The sequence below is a fragment of the Amaranthus tricolor genome, chromosome 11, assembly GCF_026212465.1.
Source record: "Amaranthus tricolor cultivar Red isolate AtriRed21 chromosome 11, ASM2621246v1, whole genome shotgun sequence".
Lineage (NCBI taxonomy): Eukaryota > Viridiplantae > Streptophyta > Magnoliopsida > Caryophyllales > Amaranthaceae > Amaranthus > Amaranthus tricolor.
In genome coordinates this window covers 3,321,442-3,344,663 of record NC_080057.1, presented here as the reverse complement: position 1 = coordinate 3,344,663, position 23,222 = coordinate 3,321,442, and the positions used below count along the sequence as shown (strand labels likewise).

Sequence of the window (23,222 nt, the reverse complement as noted above, 5' to 3'; positions counted from 1 at the left end):
AAGTATTTATTATGTTCTTAAATTACAATATTATATATTTAGAAAATCTTATTATATGTATTAACTTTTTAATCAATTCATAATTTTATATAGATTTTATACGACACTGCAAGGAAAAGACGCAAATTGACGGACACGGAATTGTGCGAAGTGAAAGACAAGGTTGCCGTGTACCTTGCAAATTTATGTTGGTAGTTATGTTTCGTAGTAATTAGTTTAGATTTATTAGGACTATATGTATATATATTGTATATTATATATTATATTTTGTGTATGACTCAATTAAATTATTTATGTATATATATATATTATTTTGATGATAATTAATGGTGATTATAGCTGCTGCATTATTGTTAATTATTTATTATTTTATAATGGTGATTATATATATTATTATTTATTATTAAAAGAAAAAAAAATGAAAAAAAATATAAGTATATGCTGCGGTTTTTGGGGAAAATCGCAGCATATAAGTTTTTTTTGTGATGCGGTTTTAAACTGCAGCATTTAATAAATGCTATCTGCTGCTACGACAAATGCTTGGGTTCAAAACTGCAGCATATGATGGCCGTAAAACCGCAGCAATTGATGATTTTTCCACTAGTGATAAGAGTCAAGGGCAATCGCTATCCTATGTTGGATTGTTTCTACCGCAGCATTTTACGTTGCAGTTTCTACAGTGACTAGCAGGAAAGGATTGAAAATTTTAATATGTGATAAGGATGGTGAATTATGTCATAGGACAGAAAATGTTGTATTTAAAGAGGTATTTCAAAACCTATAAGTTATTATTTTAATTGAGATTTTTTATATAAGCAAGTTTTTTAATCGGGTACTTAATCATTTATTGAATAATTATGTTATAAACAATTTATATATAATTGCATTTTATTTTAATTGTTGTAGTTTCATAAAGACATTATGCAATTGCACAATAATTTAAAAGTTACATTTCAAATAAAAAAATTTATTCTACAAAACTCCATGCGATGCACGGCTTTTACACTAGTTAACTATAATATTCCTCTTAACCAAACTAAAATTTGTTCACAGGTCACTTTGATTTTATGTGTCCTAATAATTTTTTTTTTCCTACAAGTTCATTGCCTTCATCATCCTCAAATCTTCTTTGTGTAAGGAAACTTTCTCTCTCCTCTTGTACAACTCTTCTAGCACTACTTTCATTGTACTAGTAATATATATTTTTGTAATTACATATCAAAATAAAAAATATCTTGCATTTGTAATCAATTTTGAAAATAAAACCCTTCAATTGGTGGTGGTTACGAGAAGAGAGAAAAAATCGATCGGTTAAAGTTTAAAGAAATAGTTTTGTGTAATTTATAACTGATTTCCTTACCAATTTAAACCAAACAAGTTAAAAAGGTAACTTTTATTATTTCCTTTACTCCATCTTTTCAAATTTTATCTCCTCTTAATTTCATTTTTTATAACAAACACTCTCTTAGTGTGTCCAAATCCAAAACACTATCCATATTTGTTCTTATTCTTCATTCACGTATATCTATTGTTATATATGCTCCCAAATAATCAAACAGTCGAATTGTATTTTTCTTTCATTATTGACATCATCGTCAACTTACCTCTTTTATCTTCTAAACTCTTCAAATTATAGATATTTCACTTTTCTAATTGTATTATTTATTGGTCTTCGTTACACATCATTAACCAAAAAACATAAATAAACTATTCTAATTTTATCTTTCATACTGAAAACTCCAATATCACTTTTATATCTTCTTTTGAATCATCTTCTTTGTAGTATGTCTTTATGTCAATGCTAAATATCCATCTACTCATATTGCAAGAACCATTAATGATTATTTTAAATTTATAAAGTTTGACAAGAAGACACTCACGAATCGCTTAGAGATCAAATATCACCTATATTCTGGGGCGGATCTAGACTTTTTTTTTTTTTTTTGAAGTAGGGCGGATCTAGACATAAACATGGGGCAATATACGCAACCTCACAAAAATTGAAAAAAAGTTTGCAACTAAGGAGAATCAAAGAATTAGCGTATCCTCTATGTTAGAATTTCATAGAAATTATAAATTAGTATATAAATAGCAAACAATTAAATTTTAAAGAAACAGAAACTTGTATTCACTACAAAAAAAAAAAACAAATTTTCGACTACCCAAAATAGTCGGAGTTTAGTCGGTATACGCGTATACCGACTAAATTCCGACTATTCATGGGTAGTCAGCTCAGATTGGTCGGAAAATGTAATTAGTTGGTAAAATAGTCGGAATTCCGACTAACAGAGAGCTTGTAGCAATTTGGTCGGAATTCCGAATAAAGCAATTAGTAGGAATTCAGTCGCAAAATACCGACCAAACTCCTACCACGTGTCAGTCACTATATACCGACTACCCATATGGTCGAAAATTAGACGCAATATTTAAAAATCCACATTTTCCTATTTTCAGTAAATAACATAATAAAATATAATTTTCTATTCCGACTAATTACCGACCAATAGCTGGTAGGAGATTAGTCGGAAAAGTCAAATCTCAATTTTGACTATATCTGATACAAAAAGACGGCTATGGATTCCGACTATTTTCCGACCAGTAGTTGGTAGGAAAGTGGTCGGTAAAGTCAAAGTTTGAAATTTGACTAACTTGGCCAGAAAATGGCGGCTAATGATACCGACCAAATTCCTACTATAAGTTAGTCGGAATTTCGTCGGTATATTTTATTATTAAAATAATAAATCTGGTCAAATGTGGTCAATAATATTGACCACATTTGACCAGATAAGTTATTTAATCGATAAAATGGATCGATCAAACAAAAAGATAAACGCGATAAAAATCAGCTGAAATACGACGGAAGATGATCCAGCCTCTCGTTTACCATTTGGGCTTGGGGAGGAGAGGCCTGGTGTTGGGATTGCGGCGTCACAACATCAGCATAATAATGCTGTGCCGCGTCACCAACACCAAAGACTCTCTTGGAGGGCTTCTTCTTCTCGGGCACTTGTGATTCAATGTTTTTAACGGCCTAAAAATAGGCGTCGTTAATCTTCGCATCAGGCGCATCAGCAAGAAGATCGGCAACGAGGAGCTTATATTCGTGCTAAACAATGAGACAATAAATTCTAAGAAAATTTCGGCAGAGTTTCCTCTGTAAACTAACAAAACCAAAACTTAAATAAACTATGAAATATAAACCAATATTGATAAAGTTTATATCTACTTCGAAAACAGCTATGAAACCAGCATTTCCTCAAAATCCAATATCCAATATCCTAATGAACATTCCGAAACAGCTAACATACCAGCATTTCCTCAAAATCCAATATTGAATATCCTAATGAATGTTCTAAAACAGCTAACATACCAAATAGCTAACCTACCAAAACCTTTGCTACATTTCAATGTTAACCGAAAATGCTAACCAAAAAATAATATAGAATATTTTTTGGACGCAATTCAGTCGATAAATTTCCTAAAAAAAAGTTTTTATTGAGCTTTTTTTCGAGCCATTTTTGGGTAAAAATTATCAGTACTAAATTGAAATAGTGGTTTTTCTTAAAGATTTCCTCGTATGTACTATAAAAAATTGGAAACGTTAAATATTTGTTTCTCAAATCTAACGAAATTCAGCATTGTAACTTTCACTTATTGCTTTTGTTGCAACATCAAAATCTACTAAGAATACTTTACAAATCGCGGCAACTAGGTTCCCCAATAATGCGAATTACAGCCTTACAAAATACAACATGTAAGCCATAATTAGCAATATTGGGGAAAACCTAGAAGCTGCAAATCGAAATTTATTCTTTTTTAGTAAGATTTGATTGTTGCAACTTAATATAAGTAAAATAACACGATGCTTAATTTCATCAACTTTGAGGAACATATTTTAATCGTTTCTAACACATTTTTATAGTACGCATACAAGAGAATAATTAAGAAAAACAACTATTTCGGTTAAGTACACATAATTATTACTACAAAATGGCACCAAATAAAAGCTCATTAAAATTTTTTTTTACAATTTAATATAACATAATATATGATGCACGTTATTAAAAATAAAATTTTAATAAGTTTTTCGCACGATCATTTTTCCGTAAAAATTATAAATACTAAATAGAAATAATTGTTTTTCTTAACAATATCCTTGTATGTAACATAAAACAAGTGAAATGTTAAATATATGTTTCTCAAACCTAAGTAAACTCAACATCTTAAGATTTTATTGTTGCAAACTAAATTAATTTAAGTAAATAATACAATATGATGCTAAGAGATTTGAGGAACATAATTTCATCATTTCTTATACATTTTTATAGTACTATAAGAATATAATTAAGAAAAACTACATTCTCGGGTAAATACTTATAATTATTAGAAAAAAATGTCCGCAGCGAAAAGCTTATTAAAATTTCTTTTGACAAAATACATATATATATATAAATATATATATATATATATATATATATATATATATATATATATATATATATATATATATATATATATATATATATAGAACTAAAATATAAATAATATAAAATTAAAGTAACTAAAATATAACTAAAATCATACCTTAATAGTGTATAGCTAGAATCCTTGTTAATTGGGAGAAATAATGTAATTTTTTTTTATTTGAAGTAAGAAATAATGTAAATTTAAATGAAAAAGATTAAATTATTAGGATTATTTGGAGATAATAAAGGAGAGAGAAAGTGTAGATGTGAAATGTAAAAAAAAAAATTTACGTTCGGGGAGGGTATTTATAAAAAGATCAGGATAATTTCCGACTAACCACCGACGAATCTCCGACATAACCTTTTCTTACCGACTAATCTCCGACAAAATGGGTAGTCGGAAAAATTCTGACTATGTTCCTAGTCGCTATATAGTCGGAATTTTCCTACCATATGTGGTCAGTAGGAATTTAGTTGGAATTTCCGACTGACTCAGGGTAGTTGGTATTTTAGTAGGAAAATTCCGACTAAAAGAGGGTGTCGGTGATTTTAGTCAGAATTTTGTCATTTTTTTGTAGTGATTAAAATTTAGGAAAAATTATCATGAATAATACCACCTTTTGTCGATCTTCCTACAATAATACCAACTATTGATTAACCATGTATAATACAAACTTAGTGGGGTATTTTCCTAGAATAATACCAACTTTAGTTTATTAACTAATATACCAATTTTTTTTGTCTTATAATCACATATAGTTTGATTTTTAACATGTTAGGAATTTTCTAGTAAAACACCCCTTTAAGTTGGTATTATTCGTGGTTAATCAATACTTGGTATTATTGTAGGTAAATTAACAAAAGGTTGTATTATTCACGGTAATTTTTAAATTTTATTTTTATATTTTTCATTTGTTCACCTTCAAATTAAGCAACGAGATTAATTTATCATGGGGGAAACTTGAAATATATGTTCAAAATCAAAATAGCAACGAGATTTGAGTTCATCATCATTTATCTTATGGGTCGAAATATAAATCAAATACACAATTCAATTTCTGTATAATTTTTATTTGTGTAAAATGATAATTAAATTTTGATATATTTATAATTTAAAACAATTGGTGTGTACTTGTGTGAACGTTGTGTGTGTATTAAGAATCACGAGCTATGCGAAGATGGTGTTAGTTTTTTTATTTATTGAATTTGCAGTTTCATCAAACTTTCTATAGTAATTAGTAAATTTATAATTTAATTAATGTATATCATATAATTAATATACTTCCACAATTTCAAATTACTTGCACCTTTACAGAATAATACACTATACATTTATCACCCTTAATATGTGATTAGTTTTTTTTTTTTTTTATCTATAATTTAAAATATAAATAGTCAAGCGAGATTTTGCTTGATTTGTTTCAATATAAAGATTATTAATATCAAATTTTTATAATTTTTTATTATACATAAGTAGAAATATTAAAAATTAAATAAGAGCATTATTGAATTGCGTGAAAAGTCAAATGGTGCAAGTATTTTGGAATTGAGGAAATATATTGAACCCGATCTGCCCTTGTATTTGAATTGAACCAATATGCAAATATACACCGGTTCTGTATCCTATATGATGGATTATTAGTACTAACATAAAAGGTGAAGTGGCTAGGGGTTGTATGGTGGATAAGGTTATGGTATATGCAAAGGCAGAAATACAGAATCTAATGTTTGCCATAAAATATAATGTGAGCCTGTTAGATGAGAAACTGCAAGAGCAGTGATTTCCTAAAAGTAATTGGCCATTTATCGTTGCTGCACCTGCAGGTATTTCTCTGAATTTTTTTTTCCTCTGATTTCGGTACAAACATTAATGCTATCTTTATTGCATATATTGTAAAAACATCTATGAAACTCGGTTTTTCTTCGGTTAGAGTAAGTATTATAAATTAATAATGCAAAAAAACAAATTATAATTGGGAATTTATATTTTTCTCTTTGTTGATGGCTAAAATAAAACTTAAAAAATAAACTAAGAATTAACTTGAAGATTATCTTTGTAACGACAATCGTTATCCGAAAACTTGATACTTGTTATAGACGTGCGATCACTTTCATTTTGTGATATTTCTCCCACAAAAGTACTTGGGTTTTGACTTGGGAATTCACAACAAGATACAAACAACACAACACACCCTAACACCCTTAGTACATAGGGTATGCCACTTAACAACAAGTGTGATGAATTATAATCTTTGAAAGTTCTAACAAAAGTTAAATACTCCCTTGAAAGAACACAAGTGAAAGAGAAAGAGCAACAATGAGATTTCAGAATTTTGGTGTGTTCTATTTCTTTCCTAAGCCCCTATTTATACTACTCCAACTAGGGATGGCAATGGGTATTGGACCCGACCCGGATCCATAGATCCGTATCCGTTTTTGCGGGTCTAGGTCTTAAAAAATTAGACCCGTCGGATCCAGGTCGGATCCGAATTCGTGGATTATAAACGGATCCGGGTCCGAGTCTCAAAAAAATTCCCGAACCCAGACCCGTGGATCTAATGGACCCGTTTTCTTTAATTTTTATGTTGACTATGTAGTACTAGGCTATGGATTACTAGGTTATATTGAAAAGCCCACCCAGATTTTGTCCCTTATCCCTTACCAAACCCAATAAGAAAATTTAAAACAAATAATCAAAAAAATATAAAAAATTCACACAATAGCCAACTTTACAAAATAATTCCCAAGATAAGCAGTTTTTTTCCCAAAGCTATGGTTTGGAGATGTTCGTTGTTAGTAACAGCGAACAAAGACTGGAGGTCAAAAAAAGTCAATGAGTTTGTTCGCTGTTACTAACAGCATACAAAGACTTTTACTATTTTTGACCTCCAGTCTTTGTTTGCTATTAGTAACAGCGAACAAATGTGCGCTAAAAACATCAAATCTCCTTTTTTTCTCATTTTTGACCCTGTTGAACAAGGTTTTAGCTTTGTTCGCTGTTAGAAATAGTGAACATATCATTTGTCTTTTTTGAACCCTCTACATGTGTTCGCTATTACTAAGTGCGAACAAGCCAACCCTCAGATCTGAAAAAAAACTGCTTATTTTGGGAAATAGTTTCAAAAATTTACTATAATGTGAATTTTTTATATTTTTTTGCTTATTTGTTTTAAATTTTCACCCAATAAACCCGACATCAATTTATGCCTTCTTCCCTTATCCCTCATTCTCTCTCCTAACTTCCCAAACCCTTAAACCTTTCGTCCCCAATCCCCTCTGTACTCTCACTCACTTTGTACTCCCACCGTCCCACGCCGGCCAGCCCCCAGAGCACCCCTTTCCCACCTCCAATGCAACAGGCAGACGGCCAAACAAGATATGATTTTCCCTATTTCCATTCAAGAGTTCATTACTTGATTAATTCCATGATTTTTCTCCATTGTTGTAAATAGATTTAATCTCACCTCTCTTTTAATTTATGTTAAGGTGATGACTAGTACTTGTTTTCATTTTTTATTTTTTATTTTTTTTATCACAGAAAATTCGATTTTTATTAATAGATTTACAGTATGAGTTGAGTACTTGATTAGTTTGAGTCATGATTGTATGAGTTAATTTAGATTACTTGAATTAATCTCACATCAATTGTCCATTTTTCTACATTTATTTTTTATCATAGAAAATTAGTATGATTGTATGAGTTGATTTAGAAAGCTTGATTCATGTAAGAAACAACTTCAACGTGTTCTTTGGGTATTTTCAAGACAATTTTAAGTTGAATAATGCCTCTTTTGAATGATCGATTGTGAAATTATATATATTATTATCAATAGTCAATAAATACAGCTTTATGCAATCTCGAAACGATACAAAAGTACCAAAAATGCAAAAAAAAAAAAATGGATTCGTTTTAGACCCAGATCCGGTATTGGATCCGCAATATCCACGGATCCGGATATGGGTCTAAAAAAATCTAGACCTGCAGATCCGGGTCCGAATTTGGGTCTTGCTCTTGAAACGGATCTGGATCTGGATCTGGATCTGGGTCTACCTGGACCCGGTCCAGATCGAATCCGTTGCCATCTTTAACTCCAACTATAGCCAACGATCATGGCACATTCAATCACCCATTGATGACCAATATTATAGTTATCAGAATTCCGATTCTGATCTACAATTTCACGATCCTGTGATCCAAAAAAAGACGACCGATTCAGATCGTAGGTAGGATCTTAATTTGGTAAAATCATGCGATCCTACATAGCTCAAGAATTTAAGTGTTAAGATCATAACACGATTCTACGATCCTACGATCAAAAGATCTGATCCTACAAGGGTAGTTTTAATTGTAAAATATTTTCATATAATCCAGATTTCACTTATATATAAATACATATATTTAAAATAACTATATCAATACTTTTATCAAATTCAAGTTTTTCTTAATTTGTAGTTTAAAGTGATTACTAAAAGTATCTTTTAAAAAATTTAATAGATGAAGTCAAATATTTTTACTTGCACCTTAAAACTTTGAAAAAGAACAAAATTAATTGATAATCAGTAATCCAAAGCACATTAATGTGTATTTGTAGGATCACACGATCCTACGATCCGATTCTACCGATTTCGATCCTACCCCTTCAACAATCCAAGGTAGAATCTCGATCCTGATAACCTTGACCATATTAATGGCCTCCAATCAATACCATTAACAAGGTATTCATGAGAATTATTCCTCCCAATTACTCCTTTGTAACTCCAAAATCAATATGAAATAAGTAAGGGAATCCAATGCAATCAACTCATTCATTTTGTCCTATCCTTTGAACTCCTTTTTCACCTTGTATTTTAAATACATATTGCCCCACTACTATTTGTAGTACTTGGTGAGTATTTACTTATTAGGATTATAATTCACTAAATGTTCAACAATCATCCCCCATTTAGGGTATAATAAGCCTCTTTCTCAATTACAAAACAAATTTTATAATTCCATTTATGCATCAACACTAATATCCCTACGAATTGAATTAACGCCTAGTACAACACACTTCACAAGTGATCGACCCAGAATTGATATCCATTCGGATTTGAATCAAATGACCTTTCCAACCACTTGAAGATGAAGTACACACAAAATCAATAACACAAAGTCATTAACCTGACACATTATAAGGCCGTGTACGTATCTTATTCATATGTTTATCATAGTCGGTATGCTAATCTTGACTACTTGAAGCGGCCACACATTAAACTTATATAGATAGGTTCTCATCACGTATAAAACATATCCCTGTGAAACGGATACAACACCAAGAGCTCTTCAACCCTTGATCTTGAGAACTTACAATGGACGACTACCTCGTTCATCACGGTCCAAAGCAACGACGGGTCATTAGAACTTGTCGCTTACAAATATCAAAAGGAACTTTACCACATTGAATTCAAGACACGATGTTACTCATGCGTGAATTGGGCTTTTCCAAATGACCTTTATTGACATAATCCGATAGCAATTGACGCTTGTTCAATTGAATCCCTACTCATGGCTTTCGTAAAAGAATCAGCCACATCAAACTTAGTGTTCACATAGTCAAAAGTTATGACCCCATTGGTGATAAGTCCTTGCACTAGGCTGTGCCTGAGAGAAATATGACGAGACTTACCATTATACACTTGACTATAAGCCCTACCTAAAGCCGTCATGCAATTCGCATGAATCGCCACCGGTGAAATTGGCTTAGGTAACAAAGGTATCTCAAACATGAGATTCCTTAACCACTCAACTTCACTAGATGCTGAAGCAAGAGCTATGAATTCCGCTGACATAGTAGAATCAGCGATACACGTTTGTTTCTTAAAGGACCCTGAAATGGCACCTCCCCCATAAACAAACACCCAACCACTTGTAGAAAAATTATCTTCTTCATTAGTGATCCAACTAGCATCGGAATAACCTTCCAAAATAGGAGGTTCACCACTATAAGCTATACCATAATCCTTGGTACGCAACAAGTATCTTAATACTCTCCTTATCGCCATTCAATGATGGGGACCCGGGTTTGCTTGTAAATCTACTAAGTTAACCAACCGCAAAAGCTATGTCTGGCCTTGTACAAGTCATGACATACATCAAAGATCCAATGAACTTTGAATACGCCAATTGTGTAATTGGTTGTCCGGTATGTTTTGCAAATTTCATACCAGGTTCTATGGGAGTAGACACCGGTGCCTTATCAAGCATGCTAAACAGCTTAAGTATTTTCTCAACATAGTGAGATTGACTTAGATTGATCTTATGATCTTAATACCTAAGATCACATTGGCCTCCCCCATATCCTTCATCTAAAGGACCTAGACAAAAAGTCTTTAGTCTCTTGAACTTGTACTAAATTAGTAACAAAGATGAGCATGTCATCTACATATAGACAAATGATAACTCCATTACCATGGCTATCAAATTTGCTATAAATGCACTTATCGGCTTGATTTAATTTGAATCCAAAGGACAAAATCGTTTCATCAAACTTTTGATGCCATTGCTTAGGTGCTTGTTTAATTCCATATAAGGATTTAACAAGTTTATACACCTTTTGCTCTTGTCCGTCCTTCCAAAAAAAACCCTTCGGGTTGTTTCATATAAACTTCTTCATCTAATTCCCCATATAGAAATGCGATTTTAACATCCATTTGATGTATCTCTAGATGATAAATTGTAGCTAAAGCTACCAATAACCGAATAGTGGTTATTCTTGCAACCGGTGCATATGTATCGAAATGATCGATACCAAGCTTTTGTCTAAAGCCTTGTGCCACTAAACGGGCCTTGAACTTTTCAATAGCATCATCAATCTTCATTTTCTTTCGAAAAATCCACTTACAACCTATAGGTTTACAAGTAGGAGGAAGATCCACTGACACCCAAGTGTTATTTCCTATGATGGATTGCATCTCATCATCATTAGCCTCTTTCCAAAAAGCACTATCATACGATGCCATAGCATCATTATAAGTCAATGGGTCACCTTCCACTTTGAATAGATATGGAACACTAGAAGAAATTTTGCTTCTAGTACCTTCAACCAAATATACTTCGAAATCCGGTCCAAAGCTTTTAGCTTTCCGTTGTCTTTTACTCCGTTTCGGAATAGAATTAACAACTTGTTATTCATCTAGTTATAGATTTTCATCAATATCTAGAGGTGAACCTTGTTGATTATCATCAACATCCTCATTGGTACAAACTTGTAGATTTCTTTGTCTACTCAATGATGAAAATCTATTTTCATCAAAAATTGCATCACTTAACTCAATGATCGAATGAATCAACATGTAGTCATTTTGTTCTATAACATAGAACCTATAAGTTTTGCTATGAATAGCATAACCTATAAAAATGCATTCTATTCCTCGTTCACCGAGTTTCTTTCTTTTGTTACCGGGCAATCTTACAATGGCCCAACAACCCCAAACCTTATGTAACACCCCTGAATTTCCAACCCCTTAAACGAAACCAGAAATCGTAAGGACGGGATGAAATTCGGGTGTTACATAAAAGAAAAAGAAAAGAATTTTGATGAACGTTAAATATTAATTTAAAAAGGTGAGTGAGTGGAAATTTTGGCAGCATCTCTGCTAACACTGAGGATGTGACAAGGACATATAAATGGATAATATAACTAAACTAATCTAAGGCCTTTAATGCCTTTCAAAAATATGTCACGACGGAATGAATCATCGTCGGCTTCTCAAATCATCAACTCTAAATAGGATCGTGGTTCCAGTGTTGACACATCGATTTATCAAATACAAAAATAAACTATTCCTACGATCATACATTCGGAAACTATGCAGCGGATTATAACTTTACAAGGAGTCACATGGCTCAAAAGGAAAGGTGATTATACAACCCAAAACTTAACAAATAATATTAGAGCTACAACGTCAGGCTCATCGTGTAGTGATTGCTAAATCGCACTCCACTCTTCCCCGATGCCAAGCAAAAGAACTCCTATACCTGTTATGCCAAGCTATGATCCTCCTGCTGCTCAACATAATGACCATAGCCAAATGCATCATAGCAAGAACATCATAGAATGTCATGAACAAACAACAACAACCACATGCGCGTCAGTAATCAATGAACTTACAACATTTAGAGTTGTAGAACAAAAGGATAAACAACGATATAGCACCGTGATAACGAATCTACTCCTCTGTTTAAATACCTCTATTTATTCATGATTTCTCTTTCAAACTACAAATCTCTCGAAGTATATTCGAAGATAGTGAATCCTTTATCTATTAATGGCATAGTGACACGGCCAAGGGCGTTATCGGCCATCCGGCGCCCGTGGCAAAGTCTGAGCTCATGCCCCCTCCAGCTAACCCTCTCGGGTCCTACCTTCGGGAAAAACTAACACACTGGGGTACTAAACTAGTGAAGAGGCCACATATTGGGGTTTGCAAGGCCCGCATGGTAACACCTCGGTCAAGGGGCAGTATCGGCCATCCGGCCCCCAATGACAAAAGCATGCTCATATCCCCCCCCCCCCCCCCACCCCCCCCTACGGTGGTCCCGTCGAAACTCACCTAGGGGACTACTAAATCAGCCGGACATAATCCAGTTGACTTACGCCAACTAATCATAATCAAGGCTCCATAACTAGGTAACCACTTCGATACCATACACAACCATGGTGCGTTCTCTAATATTTAGAAATATGTTCTCATAGTCTCCTAATGTTTTTATTCTACTTGCCTATATCACTATTATGACTATTCGCTAGCATGGTTTACTTTCTGGCGTTCTATAATTCTAATGCGATGCATATAATCATGAAATATTGATAATACTTTGAAACGATGAATATAATAATTAATTACTGCATGTACGTACCTGCAAGCGTCACTGCACGACCAAAAGTTATAAAAATCACCCAACAAGGGTTCTACTTTCCTCTTATGAATTGGGAACCTATGCAAGTTAAGAATAGATCTAATAAGTTCCCTTAACTACTTTGTCATACCAGCTAAAAGCCAAAGTAACCACTATCATCCATTCACGATAAGTTTTCAATTATTTCTAGCACGTACGCAACTCATTCAACACCAATCAAAATCGTTAACTCAACAATAACACCAGTCTTTCCATCAACAAAAGAATAACAAGGATTTTGTGAACCACTTCCTTACATCATTTAACTTTGAGCTATAACGATTCACATTATCTTAAAATAAAACAACCATTCACACTTAAGTCTCACAATGTTAAATAAAACACTAATATGACATGATGACGATTCTTAAAGTGGTCGGATTACGACATCCTTCGCTACATTCTTCAGAGTTAAAGAGACCACAATCAAGCATCACCACAAGCGACTTAACAGCCTTGTACAATAAGTTGGTATTATTCTCATGGCGTTACTAAGATTATGCATTATGACTTAAATAACAACCTAATAAGAATACTTGTAATTCACAACAATCAAACTATAACAACTAGCAACTATAAGCAACCAAAATCACTTCCATAGTCAACTACAGTCATCACCATTACTAATTATCACAACAATAATCAATCGACTAGGTTTCAAACAACTTTTAAGGTTATTTGATCAATCATCACACCACCAAAATATAGCATAAAACGCACATCATAAGAAACAAACGTGTATCGCTGATTCTACTATGTCAGCGGAATTCATTGCTCTTGCTTCAGCATCTAGTGAAGCTGAGTGGTTAAGGAATCTCATGTTTGAGATACCTTTGTTACCTAAGCCAATTTCACCGGTGGCGATTCATGCGGATTGCATGACGGGTTTAGGTAGGGCTTATAGTCAAGTGTATAATGGTAAGTCTCGTCATATTGCTCTCAGGCACAGCCTGGTGCAAGGACTTATCACTAATGGGGTCATAACTTTTGACTATGTGAACACTAAGTTGAATGTAGCCGGTTCTTTTACGAAAGCCATGACTAGGGATTCAATTAAACAAGCGTCAAGTGCAATCGGATTGTGTCAATAAAAGTCATTTGGAAAAGCCCAATTCACACATCAGTAACATCGTGTCTTGAATTCAATGTGGTAAAATTCCTTTTGATTTTTTTAAGCAAAAAGTTCTATTGACCCATCATTACTTTAGACCGTGATGAACAAGGTAGTCGTCCATTTAAAGTTCTCAAGATCAAGAGTAGAAGAGCTCTTGGTGTTGTATCCGTTTCAAGGGGATATGCTTTTATACGTAGTGAGAACCTACCTATATAAGTTTGAAGTGTGGCCGCTTCAAGTAGTCAAGATTGGCATACCGACTAGGATAAACTTATGAATAAGATATGGACACAGCCTTATAATGTGTCAGGTTAATGACTTTGTGTTATTGATTTTGTGTGTACTTCATCTTCGAGTGGTTGGAAGGGTCATGTGATTCAAATCCAAATGGATAATAATTCTGGCTTAATCAATTGTGAAGTGTGTTGTACTAGGCATTAATTCAATTCGTAGGGACATTAGCGTTGATGCATGAAATGGAAGTATAAAACTTGTTTTGTAATTGAGAAAGAGGTTTTAATATACTCTAAATGGGGGAGGATTGTTGAACATATAGTATATATTAAATACTAAGAATTATCACCAAGTACTACAAATAGTAGTGGGAAAAAGTGTACTAAAAGTACAAGGTCCAAAGGGGTCAAAGGGAAGGACAAAAGACAAATTGAAAAATCGAGTCAGCAGGAAAAGCCGACTCGACTTTCCTGATAAAGGGCCTAAAGCCGACTCGGCTTTAGGTACTGGATTGAACATTTTGTCCAGCAGGAAAAGCCGAGTCGTCTTTCTTGTGGATGAAATAAAATCCGACTCGACTTTTTGTTCTGACAGGCCAAATGTGCCTTTTCGTATTCTTTGATCAATGAGCATTGTATTCTATTCTTGTTCAACTTTGATCCCGGAGTTATAAGTGACTTAAAAGTGTGGAATAATGCTCATGAATACCATAGTTACAATGTTATTTATTGATGGTCATTATACTTGATCATCAATGGGTGATTAAATGTTCATGACCCTTTGGTATATTTGAACTAGGATAAATAAGGGCTTGGAGAAGGATGTCACACACCCAATTTCTGAATTCTTTTGTCCTTACTTTCTCTCTTACTTGTGTACTTTCAAAAAGACACTAGTGGAAAAAAGCTCAAATGCTCCGATTTAATCCCTGTAATATGCTGTGGTTTTGAACCGTAGCATTTGTGATAGCAGCAGATAAAAAAATATTTTATACTGCGGTTTAAAACCGCAGCATATAGTCCTTTTATTTTTCTTTTGTTTTTTTCTTTTTATATTATTTCGCCACTAAATATTAATAACTGTATAAATAAAAATTAATACATTAATAATCATACAATTTTTCCCCAATCATCATCCAAATAAATCACCACTTAAATATAATATATATATATATATATATATATATATATATATATGTACAACTCAAAATTAACATATAATAATATATATTTTACAGTAATTGCGAAAACATAAATAACGCGAGGATCTAATTAACTTATCCTTCATTTCATCGATAACTTGATGCATGTCGAGGAATTCAATCCAACACTGTAGTTACACAAAACACATAACATAATTTAAGAAATCTGTTGTGCAAAGCAAGTTTAATATTACTTACAAAATTCATACTTATACATGCACAATACTATACCATGAATATTTAAAAACATGATAAATTACTTACAAAACACAAATGAGTTCTACACAATAATCCAAGTTATACACAACACATTCCAAGTTATACTTACAATCGCACTTAATACACAACATTTAAAATTATACACAACATTCAAGTTATAAACTTATACTTTGAAATACATACTTACAATACACAAAAGCAAACTTATATACACAACATTTTTCCAAGTTATAAACTTATACATACATAACTTATACACGATGACATTTTACACAACATTCCATGTAATTAATACAATGACTTACACAAAAATAAACTTATATACACAACATCCAAGTTATAAACTTATACTTTGAAATTCATACTTACAAACACAAAAGCAAACTTATACATACAACATTCCAAGTTTAAACTTATACTCACATAACTTATACACAATGACATTTTAAGTTATAAACGTATACTTACAAAGTTACAATCATACTTATATACAACATTCAAATTAATACACAACATTCAAGTTATACACATATACATTGAAATTCATACTTATAATACACAAAAACAAACTTAATAATACACAACATTCCAAGTTATAAACTTATACATACATAACTTATACACAACGACATTTTACACAACATTTCAAGTTATACACATAATTTCAAGTTATAAACTTATACATTAGAATTCATACTTATATTACACAAAAATAAACTTATACACAACATTCAAGTTATAAACTTATACATTAAAATTCATACTTATATTACACAAAAATAAACTTATACACAACATTCAAATTATAAATTAATACTTAAAATTCATACTTATACACAAAAACAAACTCATACACAACATATGATCAAAGCTTGAAGTTTTAATAAACCCTAAAATACCATGAAGCTTGAAAAACTAAAAGGTTGAAGAAATTATACCTTAGATTGTTTAAAAATTCCTTATATTGTATGCTTCTAAGAATAGCTTCACATACCTTCAAATACCAATCTCCAAACACCAATGTGTCAAAACCTAAGTGAGATTCACATAACTTGCATCAAAAAACAAAGATAACAATATATATCTTAAAAACGACAATGAAACTAGCATACAAAAACTAAGCCCTAAAACACAATGAAACACGAAAAACTAAAAAACAAAGAACAACAAAAAATTTCGTGGGTTTTAAGAAGAAATTATACCTTAAAAAAACGAAGCCCTAAAGGTTGAAGAAGATGAACAACAACAATTTTCGTGGGTTTTAAAGAAGTTAAAGGTTGAAGAGAAGAATAAGAACAACAAATGTTCATGGGGTGAAGAAGTGGGTTGAAGAAGACGAAGAGAGAAATGAGAAAATGTCGAAGTAAGAAGCGTATGGTAGAAGAATAATAATTTTTTGAGGGTTTTGAATGTGCTGAAATGAAGAAGGTGGGATTTTATCAAAAAAAAAATGGTTATTATTTGTTGCGGTCAATGTCAAAACCGCAGTATATACTCCAAAAACCATTTTTTTAAAACATTATATGCTGCGGTCAATGGCAAAACCGCAGCATATACTCCAAAAACCATTTTTTAAGCATTATATGCTGCGGTCAATGGCAAAACCGCAGCATATAATCAAAATCCATCTTTTTTTTTGCTTATTTGCTGCGTATGATTAAAACGGCAACATATCCTGCGCAGCAAATGTAATTTTTTCCACTAGTGATATAGTTATAAACTTCTTGTTAGAATATTCCAAAGTTTATAATTCATCAAATACTTTGTTATTAAGTGACATACCCTAAGTACTTAAGGGTGTGTTGTGTTGTTTGTATCTAGTTGTGAATTTCCAAGTCGCAACACAAGTACCTTTGTGGAGGAAATATCACAAAAGAAAAGTGATTGCACGCCTACAAAAAGTATCAAGTTTCCAAGTAACGGTTGTCGTTAAAAAGATCATCTTCAAGTTATTTGTTAGTGCTTTTAGTATAAGTTTATCTTAGCCATCAACAAAGGAAAATAAAAATTCTCATTGTAATTTGTATTTGCATTATTATTTTTAATACTTCCAAGATATAAACTCCATTCCCTGCAATCACAAGGGAAGACCAATCCGGGGTGATTTTCCGGAAAGCCCCTTTGACGCTTAAGTCATTCCAGAAATGATGATAAAGAGATTAATTAGACAGAAAGTATTTTGATGAAATAAATTACGTATAGAAAAATAGGATTGTGTACCTTGTTTCCATAGATTTGAGGAGTATTTAAAGTTGTGTTTTCTAGGGTTTTAGGAGTTGTCCCTTGATAGTGGGATATTGAGGTTAGTGTATGCAGTAAATAGGTAGTTAATTTAGGTAGTGACTAAGAGAAGTGGTAGTGGACAAAGATGTAGTTAGGATTTTACGAAATGGGTTATGGGTTTATTTGACCCCATATAACAGTAGCCCCACGCATGAGGAGTGATAGAGGAGGAAATTTAATGTAGCGAGGGCGTAAATACTCTTTATGCGGAAAACAATCATACCTGTGATGGAACCAATTAAATGTTCGGAAGAAACCATACAATTAGGTTCGAATAAGATAATCTTCGAACTCTTGCCTTGGCAGGCAGGCCCATACTTTGTGAAATCTCCATGAATTACAAATGTTTAGTCTTTGGGCCACTTTTGACGATTCGACCTTAGAGCCTGATATGATGATTCAACCTTAGAGTTCGATATGATGATTTGGCCTTTAAGCCTGATATGATGATTTGGCATTTGAGCCTAATATGATGACTTGGCCTTTGAGTATGATATGAAGATTTGGCATTTGAGACTTGAAATGACGATATGAACCAACAGTCATTTTCGGACTTCAATAATAATATGACTTTCAAACAAGGCGAAAGCTCAGATAAGTTTATAATATGACAAATAACGCACAATCATTTTGGAACTTCGATAATAATCACTTTCAAACTAGGTGAAAACTCAAATGACTTTATACATTCATCATTGAAAATCACATTTAAGTATGATCAATATATATTAAGAATAATAATGGTGTAGTGTTGAATTACCATACAGAATTAATAAATGATTCATTCAATATGTGTCAATATCATACTCATCGCTTTTCAAGGTGAACCATTAATATAATAAATACGAAACATCCCGTATAAGTTGATGAATAAAAGCAATAAGATTCGACTTTTATATCCTCAAATAATGAAAAACACTTGAAATAATTTGGCGCAAAATTCTCAATTTGAGGGCTAATTTGAGCGTTTTTAAATTCCTCATACGAGAGCAAATATGCATTTTCCTTTGACACATATACTCATTGAAAGTTGAAGACTACCCTTCATTAAATATTTCTGGACATGAATATACACTTTTAATAAATAACCTTAATCCTTCAGCATCAAGTAGTCTTTCTGTTGATTAACAGAGTGACGCTAATAATCAAAGCATGAGGGAGTTTGAGAGATGTTGATGGTGATGATCATAACTCGATCCTTGTAAACCACCGCAAACTGAAGACGAGATTGACTAGAGCAGTACAAAGGAAGGAATGAGGGGGACGGTGAAGAAAGAATCAAAGAGTGTCTATATGTGGTGGCAGAAAAAAGAATTGTCGTGAAATTCTAGATTTGAAGACAGAGATTATATTGCAAGATTAAGGAAAGATTTAGTGCAAAACTATCGAACACGTAGGTTAAACAGTTGGACTATGATATTAGAAGTAGAGAGACCGACCTTTTGTTCAAAGTAAGATGTTTGTTATCCTATGTGTCCCCACAAAACCAGAAAGTGCAATAGGCATTTAAAGTACCTGAATATGAAGTGTTATCGGGAAAATCTGTTGGTATGCTAGAAGTGGTTATGATCCTACTAAGGAAGAGACTTTGAATCCTGCAATACAACATTAGCTTTACCTGGGAGTTGTTTCCCGAAAAGCGCCTCCGACGCTCAAGTTACATTGGGAAACAGAAATCAAAGAATGAATGACAACTGAAAGAATGCAAGATCAACGAATTGTAGGATAAGTTATGATCAATTAAATAAGTATTTAGTTAAGTGTAAATTATAAGCGGGATGCTTGTGTATTTGATAGAGTGACAATAGTTAAATGAAGGCTCATGATCAAATGAGTTACTATAGAGGGTATTTATAGGGATAGCTGGAGGATTAATTTGGTAATGGGTCGACTATTATTAGGGTGGACTATTATTCAGGTTCTGAAATTAGTTACTTGGAGGGCAAGTTTGGGCTAACAAGTCATCAAGGTGTTAATTTTTGGCAAAAGAGTTACTTTTCAACCATAAAAGTTCGATACAAAAAACTAATAGTAACACTTTTTCGCCAGAAAGTAATAAGTTTGCGCAGTTCACATAAGCATTGTTCGCACTTGAACTCGACCCACTCTTCAATCTTCAGATGTACTTCACTACTTCTAATTTTTTTTCTTTTAATCTCATCTAATTATTTTGGGATTTCTTCTCTTCTCTTAAAAATAAAATCATTCTTTTGTATAGTCTTATGTCCTTCAAAGATTATTTTTAGGATTTAGGAATAGAGAATGTTATTTAGGGTTTATGGTTTTGTGATTTACCCTTAATTAGTTTTGTCATTTGTGTAATTGTGTCCTTTTGATTATTGAATGTTGATGAAGTAAATATATAAATGTATTATGTATAATTGTATTAGAAATATATATATATATATATATATATATATATATATATATATATATATATATATATATATATATATATATATATATATATATATATATATATATATATATATAGTTCTAAAAAGAGTTTGTTTGGTGAGGAAATTTTATCCTCAATTGTTTCCTAAAATCTACTTGGTGCTTTAATTTATCCCCTTAGCAACAAGTATAGAAGATCATTTTCTTGAATGAATTATATAAAAAAAAGTGTGTAATAGTATGAGAGATAACATTTATTACCCCTTTTATTTTATTGTGGAAGTGATATGCGATATTATTGCATATTTTAATTGTTTAGGTCAATTTGGAGAAAGAAAATAATTGTTGTTCATTTTACAAACAAAATTTTACCGATTTTTTATTATTTACTTCAATACATTGGTGCTACCTATGATTTTGTGGTTTAGTTCCGCCACAGATATCTAGCAAACATTTAGAAGTAGTCAGGGTCGTCTTAATCAATTTAAATGCCCTGATCTAATCTTAAAATTGGGCCCTAACAAAAAAAGCAAATCAAAAACTATATTTTAAAAACTCTTATTACAAGTATACTCCACTAAAATTCATGTTAATACTAACCTTCTACTTGAAAAGAGTCATTCTTCTAACAGGCCCTTTCTTGAGAGACCGTCTATAGTATAGACGTCTCTCAAGAGCCCAATTCATATCTCCCTTTTGACTTACAAAACCACCAATCAGTTTTTTTTTAAAATTTATAAATTGGGTCAGCTCAAAACTTGAGACGTCTATTGAATAGACGGTCTCAAGTAAAAATTTGTGTTCTTCTAACACTTTTTGGTGCAAACTCATCAACCAAATCTTCATAGTGGATGGTCTCCAATACGTCATTTTCAATTGCTATCATTGCTAGTCCATTAAGTCTTTCTTGTAACATTGTAGATTGCAAATAAGACTTTAACAACTTTAATTTTTATAAACTCCTTTCTGCAGAAGCAACGGTCACAGGAATAGTTAACAAAATTCGATATGTAATTATTGTATTAGAAAAACAATCTAAACTTTTCAAAAACTATAATATATCAATCCGTCCCATATGCTCTCTTGACAAGATTTCTCTTAGCAACTTTAATTCCACTCATAATTCATTTCCATCAATATCAGATTGCTCATTATGATTCAATGCCTTTTCCAAATTATTACAACAAGAATTTTGTTGTTCTTTTTCGATTCCTTCTTTTGGGCTGTGGTTTTTCATTATTCATATTATTTTAGTTGAAAATAAAAATTAAAAAAATTCAAGATTACTTACTTTTAATGATGAAATCAAAAAAATGAAAAGTAACTGATAAAAAAATCAAGATTACTGATTTATAATGGTGAAACTCGAAAAAATGAAAACTAAAATTTTTACTTAGTATTAGATTCCGTGTGAAATTAACCAGAAATTTGTGCATCAATGAAATTTTTGCTTAACGATGGTGGTTATTAATTGATGGTAATTTGATAACCATTGAAGAGGAAGAAGGTAACTAAAGAAGGTAATGTGAGAGTACAATAACTTTTTTTAATTATTATTTATCTAGAATACCAATGGTCAAAGTTATTTTTTTATTGGGATGTGGGATTGCATTGTCTTTTCAATTTACAATGACATGGAATAATTATTTGATATTTTGGGCTATATGTTTATATTTTTTAGGCCCTCAAAATTTTCATCCCTATTTTTTTCAATTTAATTTGTTACTGAATCTGTCTCATTTTTATTTTTTAAATACGAGGGCCGGCCAATTTCCTATGCAAATTGTGCCTTGGCAGAGGACCCCAAAGTATAAAATGTTGTCAATCTGAGAAAAGAGCCTCTATTAGTAGTAGTCGTTGCAATTGGTTTTATTATAGTGAATATTCCCTTATTTAGAGGCGTATGAGACGTAAAAGAAAGGGAATATGTGTTAGAGCTAATCAGGGACTTTTGAAAAAACATTAAAAAATTGTTTATGGGCTTTGTCTTGGGCTCGAAGCCATTTGAAATGGTGTACATGAGCATATTCTTTTGGTACAATGAAATCTTTAATCTATATAAGCTGCACATCTACAACGAAGGGTGATTAATATTATTCCTTTATCTTTTTTGTGTTGTTCCATATTTTCTGATTGCTAAAAAAATTAAATATATCAAATATAATGAATATGGTGGAAGTATATTTCTTGTTGTCTTAATAAATTTTATACTTTATTTTTCGTTTTTTATTGTGTTATTAAGTTTCTAAGTGCATATAAAATTTTTGGTTTGCCAATTCATAAAAAGATCTTCATAAAATTTATTTATAAAATTGTTAAAATTTGACATTTCATATAAACTTAAATTGTATTAGAACATAATGTACAATA

The 23,222-nt window shown here is 31.9% G+C and overlaps 1 protein-coding gene across 1 annotated transcript; it reads left to right on the top strand.

Moving 5' to 3' along the window:
- The first annotated feature begins 14,159 nt into the window (after positions 1-14,159).
- On the top strand, positions 14,160-14,734 carry LOC130826463 (uncharacterized). Its single transcript, XM_057692051.1, has 2 exons — positions 14,160-14,472; positions 14,613-14,734. The coding sequence occupies exons 1-2, from the start codon at positions 14,160-14,162 to the stop codon at positions 14,732-14,734; spliced, it is 435 nt and encodes a 144-aa protein (XP_057548034.1).
- The last annotated feature ends 8,488 nt before the right edge of the window (positions 14,735-23,222 follow it).